The 20,764-nt window shown below is 54.7% G+C and overlaps 1 protein-coding gene and 1 non-coding gene across 8 annotated transcripts in view; both read right to left on the minus strand.

The window, feature by feature from the left end:
- Nucleotides 1-4,837: 4,837 nt before the first annotated feature.
- AP1B1 (adaptor related protein complex 1 subunit beta 1) overlaps nt 4,838-20,764 on the minus strand; it is a 54,576-nt gene continuing 38,649 nt past the window's right edge. For 4 of the 7 annotated variants that reach the window (XM_037816704.1, XM_037816705.1, XM_037816709.1 and 1 more), the window contains 12 exons: nt 19,917-20,015; nt 19,073-19,332; nt 18,180-18,378; nt 17,270-17,290; nt 16,505-16,648; nt 11,187-11,332; nt 9,159-9,288; nt 8,766-8,850; nt 7,700-7,786; nt 7,434-7,588; nt 6,776-6,784; nt 4,838-5,876 (listed from right to left, as the gene is read on the minus strand). In XM_037816704.1, coding sequence (XP_037672632.1) covers nt 5,802-5,876; nt 6,776-6,784; nt 7,434-7,588; nt 7,700-7,786; nt 8,766-8,850; nt 9,159-9,288; nt 11,187-11,332; nt 16,505-16,648; nt 17,270-17,290; nt 18,180-18,378; nt 19,073-19,332; nt 19,917-20,015 — 1,410 coding nt within the window. In that variant the 3' untranslated portion in view covers nt 4,838-5,801. The remainder of the gene's footprint in view (nt 5,877-6,775; nt 6,785-7,433; nt 7,589-7,699; nt 7,787-8,765; nt 8,851-9,158; nt 9,289-11,186; nt 11,333-16,504; nt 16,649-17,269; nt 17,291-18,179; nt 18,379-19,072; nt 19,333-19,916; nt 20,016-20,764) is intronic. The other 3 variants (XM_037816707.1, XM_037816706.1, XM_037816708.1) reach the window with 3 other exon arrangements.
- Nucleotides 10,486-10,582, minus strand: LOC119519678. Its single transcript, XR_005214078.1, has one exon. It is a non-coding gene; the product is annotated as a small nucleolar RNA SNORD125 (small nucleolar RNA).

Here is a 20,764-nt window from a genome sequence, read left to right on the forward strand (position 1 = left end):
GAATCAAAAAGTGGAAAATATCCACAAATGCAGGTTTGGAATAAATGTGCATTAAAGAATATTGTGTGTGTGTGTGTGTGTACGATTTTGTTTAATGATTAAAAGGAAAAAGCAGCTCTGCAGTCTTGTCATTATCCAACAAATAAATTCCAGGCACTGGGGGTAAAAAGCAAAAAGAGACATGCTCCTGCCCTCTTCTACTCATAGTTTACTGGGGAAAATATACAATAATCACAGAAACAAATGCCAAATCATACTGTGGCAAGAACCACAAAGAAGTTGGGGGTGGGGAGGTGACATGGCTCTTTTAAGTCAGGCAGCTCTGGAGAGGCTTCCTTAAGGAAGTGGTGTTTGAATTAATGTTGGAAGGATAAATAGGGTTTACTGGGTGAAAAGAGGAAGGGAATTCAATGCAGAAGGGAGGGAATGTGCAAATGGTCTCTAACCAGAACAAGCAAGAAAAGTAAAAGAAAGACAAGTGAGAATGGGAGGTGGGAGCACCTTTGAAACAGGCCAGGCAGGCCTTGGCAAGGAGTCAGCCCTCAGGCTAAGGAGAAGTCCTTGGCCACACAGACTTAGGTTGGAAGAGATCACTCTGGATGCAACTGGAGAAGGGATGGGTGGTAGGGAGCAGAAAGGATACGGGCAGACTAGTTATTGTATTTTCAGTTCAACAATCAGGAGTGTCAGCCCATCCATCCATTTTTAAAGACTTCATTGGCTTGGCCTTAGGAGACCCTCAAGTCCTGTTCCCAAGCTGGGCAGGATCTCTCTGTCTTGTTGTTCTGGGGTCCTCATGACTGGCTTGGTTGCAGCGGATCCCCTTTTAAACTGTAATTATTGCCTAGCCCCATCATTTTCTCTGAGTGTAAGGACCTCATCTCCCTCATCCTTGGATCTTTTCCAACTGTATTTCAATACTTGACACATGGTAGTCTATGCAGATGTGAAAGGGTCAAAAGTCAGCATTTCTGACCTCCCTTTCTCAGTGTGGGAAGCAAGGTCTAGGCCATCCTGGTTCTCAGAGTGAGGGTCAGGGTTGGCACAAGCACCCCCTCCCAAAGAACTTTTAAATAAAGAAACTTTAAAATATCACCATGAAGCAAAAAAGAAGTCCCAAATCAACAGAAACATTGACTCCTGCAGTTGGATATAAAAATCATTATTTATAAGGATGTCAATTCTCCATAGGTTAATATAAACATTTGAAATGATCCAAATAAAAATAAAACTGACAAACTAATTGTAAAGTTCAAATGGGAAAAAGAGGGGGATTCGTACAATGAATTATCAAGGTACAATAATGTTTTTAAAAAGCTAGTGACCAATGAATAGACAAATCCTTTTGTATGGAACAGAGTCCAGAAGTACACCCAAATATATGTGGGAATTTAGTGTATGATAAAAATGGCATTTCCTTTCTATGGGGAAAAGATGAATTATTCAATAAATGGTGTTGAGACAGTAACCATCTGGGGAAAAGAGGAAGTTGGATCCATACCTCATTCCTGACACCAAAAAAATAAAGCCCAGATGGATCAGCGTTGCAAGGCAAAAAATATCAGACAAGTACTAGAAAGAAAAAAATAATAATAAAAAGAAACTACATAAAATACAATTTCTGCATGGAAAAGTAAAAAGCAATAACAAAATGGGAGAAAATAATGACAGATCAGTAAGGAAAAGACCAATAACCCAATAGGAAAATGGGTAAAGAACATGAAGACAGAAAATGCCATCCAGGGGCATATATGGGAGCTCTGTACTTTCTGCACGATTTTTCTATAAACCTACAACTGCTCTAGAAAATAAATGGTTTTTAAAAGGCCATACAAATGGGCTCAAAAAAACAAATGAAAAGACGCCTATTTAAACAGAAAAAGATAACTGGGGGACTGAAGGATGGGGTGGGAGGAAGAACGTTATCCTTCCTGTGATTGATTTCAGCATGGCAAAAATAAAAAAGTTTGATAATATACTGAGTTCACGAGGGTACGGGGAAAATGAACATACCATACAAGGATCTCATTCCTTGCCGGTGGAAGTGTAAACTGGAGGACATTTTATCAACAGCTTTCAAAATTATAAATGCACCTACCTTTGACTCAGCAATTCCCAGTTGCAGAAATTTATCTACTTGTGAAAGTGATGAAGGATACTCCGCAGTATCATGTGTGTAAGACGGTGGAAGCAACTAAACGTGTGTCACTTGGGACTGGTTAATAATGTTACCTCCAAAAAGTGGGACACCACAACAGCTGTTTAAAAAAGGTGGGAGCTCTCTATAAGGGACCGCTGAAGGAAAACTCACCAAGCTGTTAAGTATGAAGCAGAACGGTGTGCATTCCATGCTACTGTTTGTGTAGAAGGGAAAAAACTCTATTAGATATAACTGAGTCTCTTTGGAAGGTAACATCAGTTCCCTTTAGGGAGTGGAACGAGGGGAAGGGGTTAAAGGATTTTCCCTTCTATCCTTTTTTTGCCTTTTGCATTTTGAACCAAAACAAGAAATAGAATTTAAAATGTAGGAAGCTTATACCCTCACATAGCAATTTTGGGGCCCAATCCTACAGCTACATTTGTGCCATGAGCAAGCTTGTATGTAGGAGGATGTTAGCTACACTCACAGAACAGGCAAACAGCCTGAAGGGCCAACAGCAGGGACCGGCTAACGGGGCCCATCCATACAAGGAACATTGAAGTGGGTCTGTATGTACGGAGATGGGAAGGTCCAGAAATTACTGTTAGGTAAGGAATGCAAAAGGCTGAAGGGGCTATTGCCTGCTACATTTGTTTAGCATATACTGACATGGATTTTCTTGTATGCATGCACAGAATATCCCTGGAAGAAAAAAACTAGCAATGATGTTTGCCTGTAGGAAAGAAAACTGGGGGACTGAAGGATGGGGTGGGAGGAAGAACTTTACCCTCCCTGTGATTGATTTTACCATGGTTCTAGGGCACTCTCTCAAAAGAAACACCCCACTAGGTGAAGGTAAACAAATATAAAATGAGGTAGCCCACACAGGCTTTAGCACAGTGGCTGTCACGTGGCAGGACCCAGCAGTTACCTAGGAGTAACTGGACATTCCAGAAATAACTGCTGTTGTTGAAGTTTCCGGGCTGTCTGGGAAGCACAGGGCCCTCGGGAGCCTTCTCCATAGGGCAGCACCCCAAGCCGCAGAGCACCAGGGTATCTGTGCTGGGAGGGCTTAGTCCTGAGCACAGGAGAGGGTGGGAAGAGAGGGCCCTGGACAGGTCCTCAGGGACACGGAGGTGAGGCAGGGACAGGAAATTTGAAGGGCACGGAGCAGGTGGCACAGATGTCCCCGAAGGCAGTTCTCCTAGAGGCCGTTGGCCCTGGGTGCTGTTTCCCTGATGCCGTGGTGTGGCCCAGGCTGGTGGAGCTGGAGCCTGAGGGCCCTCCCTGCCTCAGTTTCTTCCTCTGCAGTGCAGGCTGGGTCCCACCAGGCCAGGTGCTGCATGGATGGGAGAGGGGCCTGAGCACAACTGGAACGAGGACAGGCTCAAGGAGGGACCTTGGTAGTCCAAGCCAAACAGGCCAGGCCACCTTTCTTCTAGCTCCCCCTCATTCCTGGACCTCAATTTCCCCATCATCACTCAAACAAGGGCAGCTATCCTATAGTCTCCTGCCCTTGGTAGTGCCAGGGTGGGGACAGGAAGTTCTGGGAGGACCCTCGGAGGATGGAGCCAGTGGGCCATGGGGAGCAGCAACCCCTGCTCCCCAGAAGCAGTGACAAAGCAGGCCAGGGTGAGAAAGTCCCTCATCAAGGGCTCAGAACCCTGTGCCGCAAATTCCCCAGCAGGGCGAGGACTCCAGCTGCCTTGTGTGGGGACTTCTGAGCCCGGAGACTTTCAGGTGAGGTGAGAACCAGGGTCTTCGTTGGTCTCTAGATTCTGTGGTCCCCAGGGCCTATGACACCCCAGAAATGGGGGATCGGGTAGCGGGGGGCCAGGTGTCCTGCATTTCCCCAGCAAGGTGGGCAGGCCCTCCTCCTCCAGCTTCTGGGCGGCTGGGAGGGCAGCAGTGTCTGGAGCTGGGCAGGGCACAGGGCACTGAGTGCAGACAGCACGAGGGCATGGCTGGGGCTGGGGAGGGGTTATGGGGGGTAGCCAGGCTGTTGCTTCCTCAAAGACAGGCTGACAGCCAGGGGCCTCTAGAAAGGAAGAAGGGGATATGGAGAACCCAGAGCCCTGCCCAGGACTGGCTGTCTTCCCCAGGAGCTAGGCCAACCCAGGACTGGGAGCACACAGAGCATCCTTGATGGCGGCTGGAGACTGCCAGCCCACCCACCCTCCTTTCCTCTCCTGGCTCCAAGGATGAACCACGGCTGCCCCATGATCAGAACATCCCCTTGCTCTCCCACAAGCCCCCACCTGGCAGGGAGCTGGGGAAAACCAACACAGGAACTTCAGTCCCCTGGGCTGGATCAAAGATGGAGTTGGCTGGGAGTGGAGTTGGGATCAATGGGGAGAGACCTACCAAGGAGACCATCAGGCCTCAGAAGCCAGTTTCCTGGGAACAGGATGAAGGGAAAGGTATTTTCCTCCAGGCTCAAGCCCTTGACCCTGGGGTCCCTGCAGCCCGGGACCCCCACCCAGAGGAGACTTGGGACCTGACACACTGGCCAGGGACACACTTGATGTCATAGTTTTTATTCACTTTCTCTTTTTGAAAATAAGAGTAAACATACAATATATATTCTGTATTTATATATATTAGATATAGTTACTTGCAGGGGTCAGAAAACCATCCCCAACCCCTCAGAGGCAGCTTTTCAATTCTGACATTTGGTGGAAGGGAAAAAAGTGTCCGTGATTGCCAAAAGCAGAATCTCTCTTTATTATTAAACAGGAGTAACAGGAAAACCTAAAGTTCTGTCAGACACAACTGAAACCTGGGAGACCAGGAAGAGGGCAGCAGAGACTGGAGACGAAGCCCAAAGCCCAAACAGGAGGCACACCCTCTTGCCCACACACCCCAGGCCCTCTGGCCCCGTCTCTGCTCCAGGGACCCTGGACTTGGTGGGGGGGGCAGCCAAGGAACACACAGGCAGTGACAGTCCTCAGGGGCAGGAGGATGGGGACAGGATGGTGCAGCTGCCAGGGGAGCAGGAGCAGGAGCAGGATCCGGGCTGGGGGCTCCAGGGGCTTCTGCCTAGTGCTGACTGGGTTGGGTGCAGGAGGCTGTGGCCAGACTGACCTGACCACAGGGCACCAGCCTGGGGGCCCACATGACATGAGGGGCTGGGAACGGATTAGGCGGATGCCGTGAGGGGCAGTGGGATGCAGCTGTGCCCCTGTCGGCACCCAGAGCTCCTGGAGCCCCACCCCTGACAGTGCAGCCCTCCTGGTACCACGAGGACCCTCCATGACACTCAGGACAGGCTGGGGGGCCTGTCCGCACCAATCGACGAGGGCCTGAGAGGCAGAGGGGCTCCAGGGTTGGGAACCTGAGGGGAGGATCCTGTGCTCCCATCCAGGCACCGGGAAGGGGAACACAAGTATCCTGGGATGTCCCCGGGAGGCCCTTCCTCACCTGACCCTGAATGTCACAGCAACGTAAGAGGGGAGTCCTGGAGCAGAAATGCACTGTGAGGTTTCACTCCAGCAGGAAGGGGGGGGTGCCGCTTGGTCCCCAGGGACAGCAGGTGGCACCACAGCCAGGACCAGAGAATCCATGGTGGCCAGGAGCCCCTCCTGGTGGAGAAGATTCTGCCGCCCCCCCAGGGGCTCCTTGACAGGACTGCAGAGGGCCGGGGCCGGCACTGGACAGGGCCTCAGTTCTTGAGGATGGTCTCGTAGGCCTGGAACACGTGCTGAGACACCTCTGGTGCTCGACACTTCAGGGACAGCTGCAGAGGAAGAGGAGTCAGGGGACAGAGAACACTTGTCCCAGGGGATCCTTCCTGGGGCAATCATTTACCAGGCCAGGAAGGCACATGCAGGGAGAGCAAGAGGAGGTGAGGCTGGAGGCAGTGTGGTGCACACATGGCTCATTGGCAGCCTGGCTGGAGCTGATATGCAGTGAAGCCGAGGGGGTGTTTGCTGCAGCCAGCGGGCGTGGACTAATCTTGCAGCCCACACACCTGCTGTCAGCTTAGCCACCAGATCCCAACTTGCAAGAAGCATGAGTCACGCAGGAGCCAGGGCTGAGAGCAAGTGCCTGCCCCACCCTGCACCCGCGGAGCTCCTGGGGCGGGTGGGTGGCTGGGAAGGGGTGGGTCCCTGCTCTGGGGTGACAGTGAGTGACTGGTGTTACTCCTGGGTCTCCTGCATAGAAAGCAGGTATGTTACTAACTCTGAATCAGTTCTAATGTCGACATAAGCCAAGATTACAGCAGAGGAGAGGGAAGTGCCACCCACCCCTTCTACTCAAAACTACCAGTTTTGAAGGGTGCAACTCTGGGAAAGGGAGGGGAAGGGGTAAATAAATCCCTGGAAGTCAGCAGTGGTGGCCCATAGGGGTCCCCCTAAATCTCCTTGAAAGGACTCTGTGCACACGGTGTGTGTGTTGGGAAGTGGGGGTGCCAGCTCCTCCCACAGGGGCCACCTGCTTGGGAAGCATCTGGGATCTCGGCAGAGGCGGCCGCCTTGCAGCCCACGTCTTTTTGCCAGCTTTGGGGGCGGCAGGGTGAGGTTAGGCCAAGAGACTAGGTGAGGAAGGAGAGCACCAGAGCCAAGCCATGAGATGGGGTGGCAAGATACGGCTGGGGCGGAGGCAGGGGGAGGGAAGAGAAAAGCACCTGCTGACCTCCGAGTCCTGCACCACAGGCACCCAGCAGGGAGGTGGGCACGCAGCAACCAAACACAGGGAGACGGGAATTACCACCACCAAAGCCACCACCGTGGCCCCCCCAACCACAGTGCCAGCCCTGACGGGGGGGTCCTCGGGCAGTATTGGGGGGTATGCCTGCCAGAAGGGGGGACGCTGAGCCTGGGGGGCTCTCCGAGAGCCTGGGATGCGGCATGCACCTCCATGGCAGCCATGCGCTGACTAGGAGCTGACTCCGAGGCTGAAGGATGGGCCCACTTGGAACCAAGTTCCTTCCAGCTGGGCACTGAGGCAGGGAGGAAGGGGAGCAGCCCAGGGCCTGGGCCCACCAACACCACTTCCCAGCCAGGGGGGCTTGGCCAACCCCACCTCCACACAAGAACCAAGTTTACCAAATCTTCTAATTTAACGAACTGTTCTGAGACCTAATTGGGTGATACCTTGGTAACCTGACAGGACAGAATTCTGATTCTCATTCCCACCAGGCTCAAAGGGACCCTTGGCACGTTGTCTCCCCGCAGAGCTGGCCTGGGGTGAGAGCCAACCCCTGGCCCAGTACGTGGGGGAGGCAGGAAAGGGTGACCAGGATGGGAGGGTGGATGGCTCCAGGGCTGGCAGCAAAGGAGCAGGAGCTCACCATGAAGGTGGGGTTGCCTGGCTGGATCCGCAGCTCTGCCAGCACCCAGATGCCGTTGGTCAGTTTCAGGGACTGGTAGAGCATGTCCTGGCCCTCCACGTTCCTCTTGGCGATGGTAAAGATGTTGCTGCCCTGCAGCTTGCTGCTCACGGCCTCTGTGGGGTCAGACGGCCAGAGGAAGGCTCCAGTCAGTGATGGGGAAGGGGCCTGGGGTACAGGGAAGAGGCAGTGGGCAGGTGGTGGGGAGGGGACTCGGGGGTCCTCACCTGCATTGAGGGGGCAGTCTCTGATCTGGAACTGGGCTTCATTCTCATTAGGAATGTCCTTCCACGTGGCCAGGAACATCTGCCGGTCTGGAGGGAGAGTGGGGTGGGGTGGAGGAGATGGGACCCTGATAAACTTGTGACCCCCCCTTAATGACAAGCTGCCTCCTTGAAGCTGTGGATGGGCAGGCTCAGCCTGACTGTAGCTGACACCAGCTCCGCCACAGTGCCCCCGCTTCGAGCAAACCCTCAGTTCTGTGAAGGAAGCTGCTAGTGCTGTTCTCCAAATCCTACAGGCTTCCAGCCTCAGGGTCTTTGATTTCTCCCCTCAACCCCAACCACACGGCCCTTTCCTCTGCCTTGGGCCTGTGAGCAGTATGCTTGGTGTCACAGCCCCGCTGAGCTGAAGGGCCCCCAGAACCCGGCAGGGCCCCCAGGCTGCCCCGAGAGGGTGCGGCTCTTTGGACAGTGGGTCTGGATCTCACCCCTTCCTCACCCACTGGACTAGAAGACCCTTACGGGCCAGGCTTGGGCTTCATGTTCCCAGGGTTGAGGGTCTGAGCTCTGAACCAGACGTGGCTGCTTCAAGGCCCCACTCTTACTTGCCACATGACCGTGGCCAGTCCCCTAACCTCTCTCGGTGTGACTGCTCCTTTGTGGAACAAGACGACACCACCTGTATCACAGGGCTTTCATAGCAGTGAGGGAGATGCATGGGCTAAGTGCTCCACACAGCCCTGGGCAGGGCGTGAGCTCTCACTCTGGCTGGGGCCCTGCAGAGATGGGCAGGTGTGTGGCCTGACCTGGGCTCTCTGCCCGGGAGCCAGTGGACAGACAGCCTGTGGGGGATGGCTGGCTAGAGGCTGCCGGCAAGGCTAAAGGGCAGGCACATGTAAGATGGCTCCTGCACAGCCCAGCTCGCCCATTGGGCCAGAGACAGCCAGCCAGACCCGGAGGAGTCCCAGAGGATCTGCAGAGGAGCTGGCAACTCATTGCCTTCAGTAAAGGCCTTACCTTGGACAGGCCAAGCCATAGTCCCAAGGATCCTGGGGGCTCCTTCATGACTTACCCATCTTCCCATCCTCAACAAAGAGGATGTGCAGTGGGTACAGGGTGCTGAAGTAGAAGACGTCAATGTTGTTCTTCACAGCCACCTGGGAATAAGGGGGTTTTGCAGTTGGTCCCAGGGGCCTGACACCCTGTTCTTCTGCTGACACTAGAAGCTCTGAGGCCCCAGGAAGAGCCTGCTCTGAGTGCCCCCAATCTGAGCAGCTCCCCTCGCATGGCCCTCCCTGGTAGCACCCCTGCCCCCCACCCCTTGTCCCCTCTGGCCTGCACACCCCCTGCCAGTTCTGTGGCCCAGAGCACAACTCCACAGATGCAGCCCAGCTGGGCCACAGGCCACCTTCCCCTGGACAAGTGATAAGGGAGGGGGCAAGGGTTGGCTACTGCACAGACATACCTGGAGGTTGTTCAGAGGGTCCATCTTCATGACTGAGCCCACCGTGTTGAGAGGCAGGGAGAGCTCCACAGTCTGGTTGGGGCTGAGTGGCGTGTGGACCTGGAGGGGGGCGGCGGGGGCCAGGCCGAAGCTGGGGAAAAGAGAAGCCCCCGCAAGATGGTGGGGAGAGCGGGTGCTGACACGGGGACAAGTGGGGCTCCTCGGGCTCCTGAGCTGGGGCAGCAGGTGGCAGGGAGCCTCTCCACCAAGCCGGCCTCGCCCGAGTGCCTGATCCCCTCCCCAAGGCTGTGTGGACAGAGGAAAGAGCTCTGGGTCAGCTGCTCAGCCCCACCTGGCTGCAGGCTGGAAGCTGGTCAATTTCTGCCCCTCTCTCCCCTCTGGGCTAGGCCTGTACAGGCCCAGGTAGGAGGCAGCTTGCCCTGCCCTCTGGGAACTCTAACAGAGCCCCAGGCTTTACCTGGGCCTGGGCTATGTGCTGCTCCTACCTTCAAAATTCTGTGCCTGCCCAAGTCTCTGTGGCCGACCCTCCTCTCCCGGGAGGGATCTGACCACTCCCATGTGAGATGCTGGGTTTCACGGTCTGGGCTGGAATTGGCCGGGCCACACAATGGCTGTGGAGAATTCTGGAGAGGCCTGCCTCCCTGTGACACAGCACACTGCCAAATCAAGGTGAGAGAAACCCTGGCACAGGTTCTTAGAAGGTTAATCACACGAGGATTCCCTGGGATCATTAATGAGCCCTCACTAGGCCTGGCGGGGGGGGGGGGGCGGGCAGCTGATGTCACACAGATTCCTAGCCTCAAAAGACAGCAACAGGTGACAAGAAGATCTCCCAGATGAGGACATAAGACTCAGGGAAGGACATGCCAGCGCCCAGACCCCAGGGAATGTATGGCACAGCTAAGACTTGGAGCTTGAGCGGGCTGACCCCGGCTGGTGCAGGCCTGCCTGGGATGTGGCACTGAGAACCCCAGGCCTCTTGGAGGCTCAGCCCCTCAAGCCTTCCTGGGAGCTCCACCACTGCCCACTGTGTGACCTCAGGCAAAGCATTTGCTCTCTCTGAGCCCAGGAGTCCTTACCTACTAAAAGGGACAATGGCATTGACTGAACTGTTGGGGGCCCAGGTGAGACAATGCTTGTAAAGGCCTTGGTCTGGGGCCTGGAACTTGGGGAGCATCCCACACACAGTAAGCTTGTTCTGAGTGATCATCAGGGGCAGCCCTGGAGTACTTCTGCAGTTTAGGGTCACCTGAAGTAACTGTCAGAGCACCCCACCCACCCTCCCTGTCTGACAGAAAATATGGACCCATGGGCCCATAGGCTCACTGGGGAAGCAGCCCCTTCAGTCAACTTCTTAGAGGCTCAGTTTGCTCATCACTGGAGCCACTCAGGAAGAAGAATCATCAGGAGAGGCTGCCTGGTTCCCTGAGAGCCCTGGCCTTGGGCCCTTGCTCAGACTGCCTGGCCCAGGAAGACCCTGATGGTGCCGGACAGGTGACCTTCCCCACTGACACGCAGCGTAGGAACTCGGTGGGGGTGAGCCTGGCATGGCCACCACTCCCAGAGGCCCTGGCAGACTGTTTCATCCTCTGCCTCACAGGGAGGCTGGCAGGCAGCCCACTCCCACCAGCCTTCTTTGAGCTGCTCCCTGAGACGGGGAATGAGTGACTCAGGCCTGGGAGAACAGGCTCTGAGCTCCCTTCTCTCCCTATGTGGGTATTTGCCAGGGCAGGCTCCTGGGTTGGAGCTGAGGATTTGTGTTTAAAACACTGCTTTGGGCACCGGAGGAAGGCAAAATTAAGGGAGACCTCCTGTCCCAGCTAGTACTTTGGAATCCACATAAACAGGCCACGGGGGGGAAACTGACGGCTTTGGAGAGTTGTGACCTGTGGGAGGGGGAAAGTAAGGACCATCCACCTTCACCAGTGCAGAGCAGCAGCCCCTGGGCAGCCCTTGGTCCCTGCCTGCACAGCCACGCTCGCTGGGGAGGCCCTGCCACTGTACACTCATGGGCTGCTGGGAACTCACCTGTTGCGGTTGAACTGGATGGCAAAGTCGGTCATGACCTGCAGGGCCTTGTTGGTCAGCTGGAGGTCCATGGAGATGGCGCCCGCCTGGCGGGTGAAGGTGCCTGAGATCTCCAACCCCTTGGCCTTCATGGCTGGGAGCCAAACCTGCAGGGAAGAGAGTGGAAGGGAGCTGCTGTTTACCTCTTCCCCAGCCAAACTCAACAGCCTGCCTGAGGGTTCTTTGTCTTTCTTGCTCCCCTGAAAGGGACTCTCAGATCTGCCACACCTCCCTCTACCGTCAGGGGATGGACCAGGTATATCTCAGGATGGCTCACCCAGGGCCACTGCCATGGTGTGGCTGTGAGGCAGCTCAGGGTGGGAAGGTGCTGGGTGAGCACAGGTACTGGTCCAAGCCTTCAAAGGTCAAAGGAAACACTCAGGAAAGCAGGGCTGAGGATGGTGACCAGATAGATGGGACCCTACCAGCCTCCTGCCAGCCAAGGACAGAACTGAGTGTCTAGCAATATTCTGGGCCTTGGCTAGAGCCTGAGAACTCCATGGCTGTCATAACTTGTTCCCTTCATAGAAGGCAGGTCCAGCTTTTAATTGTAGAAGCTGGTCTGACCAAGAACAGTACCTAAGAAGACCTCTGGCCTGGCAGGACCTCAGCTGTGTGGCTGCCCTGGTCATTCAAGTCTCAGCTCAAGGGCTGCCTGCTTTGTGGTACTCACGGCTCCTTCCCCACAGTGATGCCGCAGTAACATTACGACTGACAGATGTGAGTGTGCGTGTCTCTCTCCCGCCCACCACCCAGTGAGCCTCCTGAGGGAAGGGCTTGGCTTTCCCATCTCTACATCTGTGGCTTGGAGCCTGGTGTGAAGCAGGCATTCAGAGAATGTTTCTTGGGCAAACAATGCGAGTGAAAATGCTGCCCGTGATGAGCCCCACTGCCATCACTCTGTGGATGTGCAAATGCCTCTCAAACCATTCCTCTCACATGGGTGGCCACAGGCCGGGGAGGGCAAAAGGCTCACATCCTGCTTCCCCCAGTGCACCCTGGGTCAGAGAAAGCCCCTTCATCTCCCAAGTCACCACAGCCGGGAACCTTATGCCACCCAGGAACACCAGCTCACAGTCATGCAGTCCAAGCCCCATCTACTCTACCTCCTCATCTTCCTCATGGCCCTCCACCTCTCTCCGTCTCCACCAGCACTGCCTACCTCTGAGCTGCCTTTGGAGTTCACCAGCCTTCCAGGCAGCTGCCCTGATCCCTCTGCCCCACCTCCTAGCAGCTAAAGTCCTCTTTTCGAACACAAATCTGATCATGGCACACTTAAAACCCTTCAGCACAGGTGCTGATGGCAGCACAAAACTGTCCGAGTCAATAGGCACTTAAAAATGGTTAAAATGGCAACATTTATGTTATATATATATTACAACAAAACAAAACAATCCTTTAATGGCTTGCACTTCCCGCCCATCCACCCCCTCCCCAGTGTCAGTTTGCACTTGCTCCTCTGGACCTCACACACACTGTCCCCTCTGTGAGAGTTCTTACTCAGCCCTGCCCAGCTCCATCCTAGCTGGCTAGCTCCTCGTCACCCTTTGCAGCCCCCGGACCCATCTGTGAGGGCAGAAATCACATGGCCTGTGTTCCCCGTGAAGGCTGGGCATACAGAAAGTACCCGCCTTTCACATGCCCCCTCCCGTATGGCGCCCCTGAGCCCACCCCCATTGGCCCCTCCTTTTGTACCCCGGCACAGCTAGCCCGCAGCACCGTTGGACCCCGGGCTCCAGGGCGCATCAGCATCGTTGTTTCTGTCACTGGTGCCGACTGCCCTTCGAGGTGGGCAGGGATCTCATCTTTCTTGGTCACTGGGGTATCACAGGGCCTAGCTCAGAACTAACTTGCAGGATTTAATGCACGAATCAACAAGGGACCACCACCCACGGGCCCAAAGCGCTGGAGGAACTGTTTTTCTACATAGAGGGCCTCACCCCACCATGAGCAGGAGGGAAGGCGAATCTTTTTAGCCCCACAAGAGGGACAGGGAAGGGCACACAGGACAAATGCTTCTCAGTAGTCAGGGTGCCAACAGGAAAATGGAGACTGCCTACCTAGAGCTTCTGAACTGGATACGGTGTGTGTCCATGAGGGTCAGGAGGCAGAGTGACCCATATCCTGGGCCCTCCTGTGGCCAAGGTAGTGGGGAAAATCCACCCAGGCTGCAAGGACTCCTCCTCCAGGCAGCCTGCTCTGCCTACTCCTGACTTGGCAATCCCCTCCCCACCTCTCATTTACAGCACTTGCTGGTGGTATCCTCAAACAGGACAAAGCAGTGCTAGCACCTGTTAAAACAAACACACAAGTGGAGGGCAGGCTCGCCAAAGGCAAGCATCAGGTTTTATATTCCTGGTAGCTCTGCAGTATCTAGCAGGGCTGGCACCAACAGGGTTCCAGGCATCTACGCTGCTCTCTTGTCACTTAGTCTTGCCTCATGCCTGGAATACTGGGTTTTTACCTGTCTGGGCAGTCTCACACATTGGTGAAGCCAAATCCACGTAGTAATTGGCAACTAAACATATTTACATCATACCACATATATCCTTATGTTCTCTCTTCAGGCCTGCTCATCCTGACAACCACGACATTAAGGCAGGCACCCAAGAGGTTCTCAAAGCCTTTGGGGCATGATGATGTAGGGGTCAGGAGCAGGGGCTTGGGTGCCACCACCCTACATTCAGTTCCAGACTCTCATCACTTACCGGCCATGTAACCTTGGGCAAAAGCACTCTGAGTTCTAAACCATAAAACAGGAATAAGGGCAGCTGGAAGTTGCTGGGAGGATTCAGTAGCTGATGTCATCGAAGGTTTGGGCAGTTGCTGACACATTAGCGGTCAGCTGCTAGCACTGCAGTTGCTACTCTCTGTGGTTCAGGCCTCCCGGGGCCCAGGTCCTGCCCAGGGGCTGCCTTGGTGTCACTGGTGCATGGTGGGGGAGGCCAGGTCAGGGAAGGGCAGGTGCTGGGCTCATGGCTCCCCAGCCACAAGGCAGACATCAGCGTGCCCTGCAGCCCAGCCATGTCCTGCTCTCAGAAGACAGCGGCTCTGGCTGGGAACCACGCAGCAGGCACAGCTTCTGACCTGAGTGTTGGGAGGGGGGATCAGGCCAGATCCCTCCCCAAGGACATGTTCCCTCTGGCAGCTTCTTTGAGGCTGGGGATGCAGCCCATGCTGTGCTCTCTTCATTGCCAAGCCCGTGCATTCTTGCATCTCAAACTCAGTTCTCTGTCCCTCCCCATTCTTGTATTCCCATCTCAGCAAATGGTACCTCCCCTCGTCCCTTCCCCGCTTTGGCCCCGTGTCTGGCCATTTCTATTGCTGAGGGAGTCCCAAATCCTGCCTTCCTCACCAGGCCACCACCATCACTCATCAGCTTCTGGACAGACTCCTCCCCAGGCTCTGTGCTTCTGTTCTTATACCTTCCAATCCATCCCCCAAGCTGCAGATGAGAGACCTTTCCAAAGTGCAAATCTGATCAGTTCATCACTCTGCTTAAAACCTTCCAATGGCTCCCACCGCACCAGGATCAAGAGCAAATACTCACAGGTGGGCCCTGCTGACCTCGCCAGCTTCTTCCCTCTAACCTCTAATGAGCCAGCATCTCAGAGGGCAGCACTGCCTGGGGGAACACATGGGCACTGGTGGGGCATATCGGGTGGACTCTACTGGCCTTTAGTGGGTGGGATCAGGGATACTGGACCTACTGCCCTGGTGACAAAAGTCCCCACAATGAGCAACTACTCTGCCTCCCTCAAGTGTTTTCTGTTTGGTTTCAAATATTCCCTGAAATTCCTAAGAACGTAACTACTGTGAAAATCAAGGGAAGACGACTCTTGGTTTTGTTCAGAACTTTACTGAGAATTAGTTGCCACTCAGAAACTTACACCCCTCATGGTGCCTGAGCTGCAAACAGTGCTTGTTTGTATGTCAACGTACTGCTGCAAACACCTGGCATCTTCACCACATCTTCTAGGCAGGTGTGCCCAAATGTTCATGACATTGGATACATGGGTGAGTGGAGAAGAAAGGTTGAGCCCCCTGCCCCATGCCCTGCAAGGCTTGAGCCTTAGAGAGTCCTCTGGGGAAAGGCTGGGGACACTCCTCAACTAACCAAGCCCATGAATAAAAGGGCACCCTTTTGTTCTTTTATCCTTTCATGTCTTCTTTATATAGTTACAGCATCTTACTGGTTCCTTCTGTGAGTCTATGTGAAGGCAGATTATACAGCCCGCAAATATCATTTAAGGATTGGAAAAGGGCATTCTAAACTATGTATTATAAAGAAAGGGTACTAAGCACAACTGCTGTAGCCAGACAGGGTCTCTACCAGCTTCCTGGAGGGAATAGGCTCGCCCTCAGCTCCGGATCTTTCCACAGGCTGCTCCCTCTGCCTGGCACCCTCTCCCCACGTTAGCTTGGGTAATTCTGACTTGTTCTGCAGCCCTGAGCTCCAGCACCCCTACTCCAGGAAGCTCTGCTGGTTTGGATGTATTATGTCCCCCAAAACGCCATGTTCTTTAATGCAATATTGTGGGGGCAGATTGATTAATCTTTTTGATTAGGGCAGGACCTCTTGATTGGATATTTTGATGGAGATGTGACTCACTCAACTGTGGGTAATATCTTTGATTAGATTATTTCCATGGAGGTGTGGCCTTGCCCATTAGGTGTGGGTCTTGATTTAATCATTGGAGTCCTATATAACAGCTCACACAGAAGGAGCTCACTGCTGCAACTTAGAGAAACATTCTGGAGACAGCTGTTGAAAGCAGACTTTTGCTGATGCTTTGGAGGTACTAGTCCAGAGTTTGCCCCGGGATGCTAAGCCTAGAGACATTTTGGAGAACACCATTTTGAAATGCAACCTAGGAGCAAGCAGACATGAGTCACGAGCCTTCCCAGCTAACAGAGGTTTTCTGGATGCCACTGGCCATTCTACAGTCAAGGTACCCTGTGGTTGATGCCTTAGTTTGGACACTTTCATGGCCTTTGTACTGTGAATCTGTAACCAAATAAACCCCTTTATAAAAGCCAATCCATTTCTGGTATTTTGCCTAATGGCAGCATTAGCAAACCAGAACAGAAGCCTTCCCTAGGCCCCCCACAAAGCTGACTGAGTTTTTCCCTCTGTGCTCCTGCAAGCCCTGACTTCTCTTATCACTGCCCTAGCCAACCGCCATGCTGGCCTGAGCTGCGTTCCACGGGGCTGTGGGCTTGAGCCTGCACATCAGTCTCTGTGACGGCTCTCTGCCATGAGAGAAGGCGTTACTTACTGCTTTGGGGGCCACATATGATCCGGACAGTGTGCCCACACCACTGGTCAGGTCAAAGAGGTCACTCAGGCCACCACCAATGGGTGCTCCAAGGTTGGCTGGTACAGCTGCTGCTGGGGGTGCTGTGAAATTAGTGCCTCCAATCTGGAAAGGAAGAGAATGGGCTCAGAGGCAGGCATTAGAGGTCGTGACATCAGGGGCCCAGGGTGAGAAGTGGAGCTGCCTGGTTCTTCAGAATACAGGTTGTGGGGCAGAAGGGTGCTGCAGGGCTACTGTTCACCTCACCTCTAAGTAGTAGGAACAGAGGGGGTGAGTGGAGAAGAAAGATTGAGCCCCCCGCCCCATGCCCTGCCAGCCTTGAGCCTTAGAGAGTGTCCTCTGGGGAAAGGCTGGGGACACTCCTCAACTAACTCAGCCCACGAATAAAAGGGGCACCCAAGACAAACTACTGTGATGGGACTGTGCCAAGCAGACAGAAGCTCTCCCTCCAGAGAGAGCAGTGGGGACAGAAAAGGCTGGTGAGTCTCAGGATAACAAGGCAACTTGTCATGAGGTGGTGAGGACAGGGCAAAGACTTCAGGGATATGCAGCCAGTGGCTGCTGGATGCCAGGCAGTAAAAGCAAGGGCTGCCAGGACACAGTGGACGGGAGGTCCAGGGCACAGAAGGAAGGGGCTGCTTTGACATCATTGTCTCTCGGGATGCTGGGCCAGCACCCCAAGAAGCAGGGTTGAAGTCTTGGAGACACGAAAGGATTGAACCATACCCCTTCAGACTCATCCCCCATCTCCAAGCAGAAGCAGGCAGGGTGAAGAGAATAGGCAGCCACATGCAGAAAGGAAAGCCAGGAAAGAAGACACACAGACAAGAGAGAGAAAGGGAAAGGGGAAACAATTAGTCAACTGTTGCTCCATCAAGCAGAGCTTGGTAGGAGGTGGTGCTGGGGCCTGGGCAAGGCCCAGCCCCGTCTCCACTACCCCCATGCCCACCCCCCACATTTAGTTACAGAGCCATTCCTTCCCCTTCTCTGGTAGTGCTGGCTGCCAGACTTCTGCCCTAATGCTGTAGCCTTGGGGACCTGAGCCAGGCATGGCTGAGGAATAGGGGCTCAGCTGCCTCCCACCCGGCCTTCCCGACTGCCTGAAGAACCCTAGAGAAATACCCAGGTCAGTTTCCCCCACTTCCCTTTCTACAGGGGAAGAAGGAAGCTCTGTTCCTGAGTTCTCATGGGCCTTTCTCAACAGACTGGTGCAAACAGGCTGCCTCCGGCTGGTGCAGGGTAAAGGTAAGTGGCCACAGCCTGGCTCTTTGAAGCCAGGAAAGTCCAAGACGTTAGAGGGCAAAGGTGACTTTGGAGTCCAGAATCAAGGAAAAGGGCCAGGATTAGCCCTATCCTGACCCAGGTCTCTTGGGACTCAACAATCCAACAATGGGTTTGAATCCTGTCTTTGCCACTTACAGATCTTACGTGCTATCTCGGGGGGAAGGTTGCCTCTCCTCTCTAAAGCTGTTTTCTTATCTCTCACTAGGGAACCACACAATCATCTCTGCAGGTCAGGACTAACTACAGAGTACTTGGGGCACTTGGCTGGTGCCTGGCACAGAGAGGGTGCTCACTGACTGCTCCTTTGAAGACCGTCATTATCAACATCACCTAGAGGGGCCCCAGGACGTACCAGGCTGTCAAGGCCACCGCCAAGAAGGTCCACTGCTCCCACCTGCACCGTGGAGGCTGGGGGCGGGCCGCTGACCGGGGGGCCGAGGTCCAGGTTGAGGAGGTCGCCTAGCAGGTCGCCCTGGGTGGGGATGACATCTGGCTGCTCACCAGAGGGGGCTCCAGTAGGGGCCGCCTCGGGGCTCTCTGTGCTCTCGCTCCTGCCAGGACACAGCAGGGAGAGGGTCATCAGAGGTGGGGCTGTCGGGTTGTTTTGGGAGATCAAAGGGAACCAGGTCTCCAGGATCCTCCACCATGCACCTAATCTCAGTGACCCAAGAGACAGCCATCTACATAACCCCTCTTTCTCCCGTTCCTACTTTCCATATCTGATCCATCTTTTGGGCACTCCAAGAGACCCAGCTTCATGGGGGAAATGAATGAAAGGAGAGGCTGGCTGGGTTTCCACCACATGGCCCATCCTAAAGAGAAAACTGGAGGCTCGTACCCAGAGAACCATGCAACCGGGCCAAACCAACTGCTTGAGAGTGACAGAGGAGGAAGTGAGAAGAAGGTGGGCTGTGGAATGGGACAGAATTGGGTCTGAGTGCCAGCCCTGCTGCTCTCTAACTACGGGATTTTGGACCAGCCACTCCAGTTCTCTATGCTTACCATCCTCATCTGCTAAGTGGGGACATTTTTTCTCTCAGTGTGCTTGTACAGATCAAACAAGGCCCCCAAGAAAACACCTAGTGTGTAGTAAGCACTCAATAAAAGCTAGAAGCATGGTTTCCCTCCAATTCATGCCTCCCCAGGAGGCCACTGCATCAGGCCTGATTGCCGGCACCACTGAGCTGAGGGACCCGACCACAGGCCCAGTGCTGAAACCCAGCCTGATGGGCCCATCTCACTCACGAGGCAGTGCGGGGCGGCAGGCTCTTGTGGACCACGCCCCGGCCACCCTCCACAAAGGTGCTGGGTGGCTTGTGGTAGACAGAGGCCAGCGTGCCAATATAGCAGATGAGCTCGTCCAGGAGTGTGGGCTCGATGAGGTCCGTCTCTTCAGAGATGAGCGGCTTCTCAGCCAGCACCACTTCCTTGGCAGCCACCGGGTCCGTGGAGAGAAGGCGCCAATAAATGTAGCCGCGATCCCGCAGGTCCGGGTTGTCTGAGTCCTTGGAGGGAGAGGAAGCCCAGGGAACTCAGAGCTGAACAACCAGGTGAGGGGCAGACAGGGATCCTCCTCCCACAGCCCCGTGATCCAGACGGGACCACAGGGCTGCCAATGACGGCAACCCCCTTGTGCTCCCCGGGCCGGTGTAGAGCAGCGTAAACAGACAAACTCCAGAACCGTGGGCTTGTGCTACCAGTTTCCACTGCAGCTGCTGCCTCGAGCAGGCCATGCCCACTCCTGTGTCCCCTCACCTCCCTCCTGGGCTGCCCTCCCTGCATCCCACTCAAAGCCTCCACACTCTATGAAGGCCCCCGGAAGCCTTCCCCGACTAGCTGGTTCTCATGGACTTTGTGCTCCTCTTGTTTATGCTGTCACAACCTCACCACTTGACCCTACTCCATTTTGATTGGTTCACGACTTCCCAGTTGGACCCTGAGCTCTCTGAAGGCAGGGATCTTGGATTACTTTGGGACCAAACACCCTCAAGGTACCAGTCCTGAGGGCAGGATCACCCAGGTCTGACTCCGTGGACAGCTTCCTTGCTGGAGCGGGGACTGTGCTGGGCGGTGGGAGGCTGGGGCCCACCTGCGTGGCCAAGCTGAGGACTTGCTGCACCAGCTCCTGGGTCTCTGTGGGCTTCTTCAGGAAGAGCTTCACGATGGCTGTCAGCAGCTGGAGCTGGACCTGCAGAGGGTGAGGAGGAAGCATGAGATTCAAATGAGGCTTAAGGGCAAGGGGATACACAAAATGCGTGCAGGCAAAGAGTAACTTCCCTGGGTTTGGGGCTTGGCCAGGGAACACAGGTTCAAATCAGCAGGGGCTGAGAGTGCTGCTAAGCAGCACAGACTTGGTACTACTTGCTCAGGGAGTTGCTGAGTCCTGTACTGTTTGGCAAACCCAGGCAGGCCTGGGGACTGCTGACCAGCCCTGGCATCCCAGAAACTGCCTGGGGGCTCCTCAGAGCCTTGAGCCCTACAGTGCCTTGAGAGGCTCACAGATTGCAAAGGCAATGCGGAAGGCTGGTACACTCCTTAAAGGAGCCATCCTCATCAAGAGGGCAACGGCACCAGTGAAGGCCCCAGGGCCCAGAGAGCCAGCCCACTGTAGAGGAGCTGTGCTTCCACGAGAGAACTGGAACCATTCCTGCCTGGCCCTCTCAGCCCCCACCTGTCACCCAGGCTGCGACTTTCACCTCAACACTCCTCCCCCGGCCTGGCCAACAGCTCCTCACCCTGAGGATCTCTTCCTGACCCCTTTCCGTCGGCTCACACTTCTGCAGTCTCCTTTGCTCTCTCTATTGGAGCCGGCCCTGTGGCACTGGAAATGCTTTCTAGCCACTGGACTTCCTGTGGCAGTGCCTGTCTTCCTCACTGCTGTTTCACTATTTATCACTCAATCTAGTGCCTGGTGCAGAGCAGGCACTCAATGAATAC

Source organism: Choloepus didactylus, chromosome 23 (assembly GCF_015220235.1).
Source record: "Choloepus didactylus isolate mChoDid1 chromosome 23, mChoDid1.pri, whole genome shotgun sequence".
Lineage (NCBI taxonomy): Eukaryota > Metazoa > Chordata > Mammalia > Pilosa > Megalonychidae > Choloepus > Choloepus didactylus.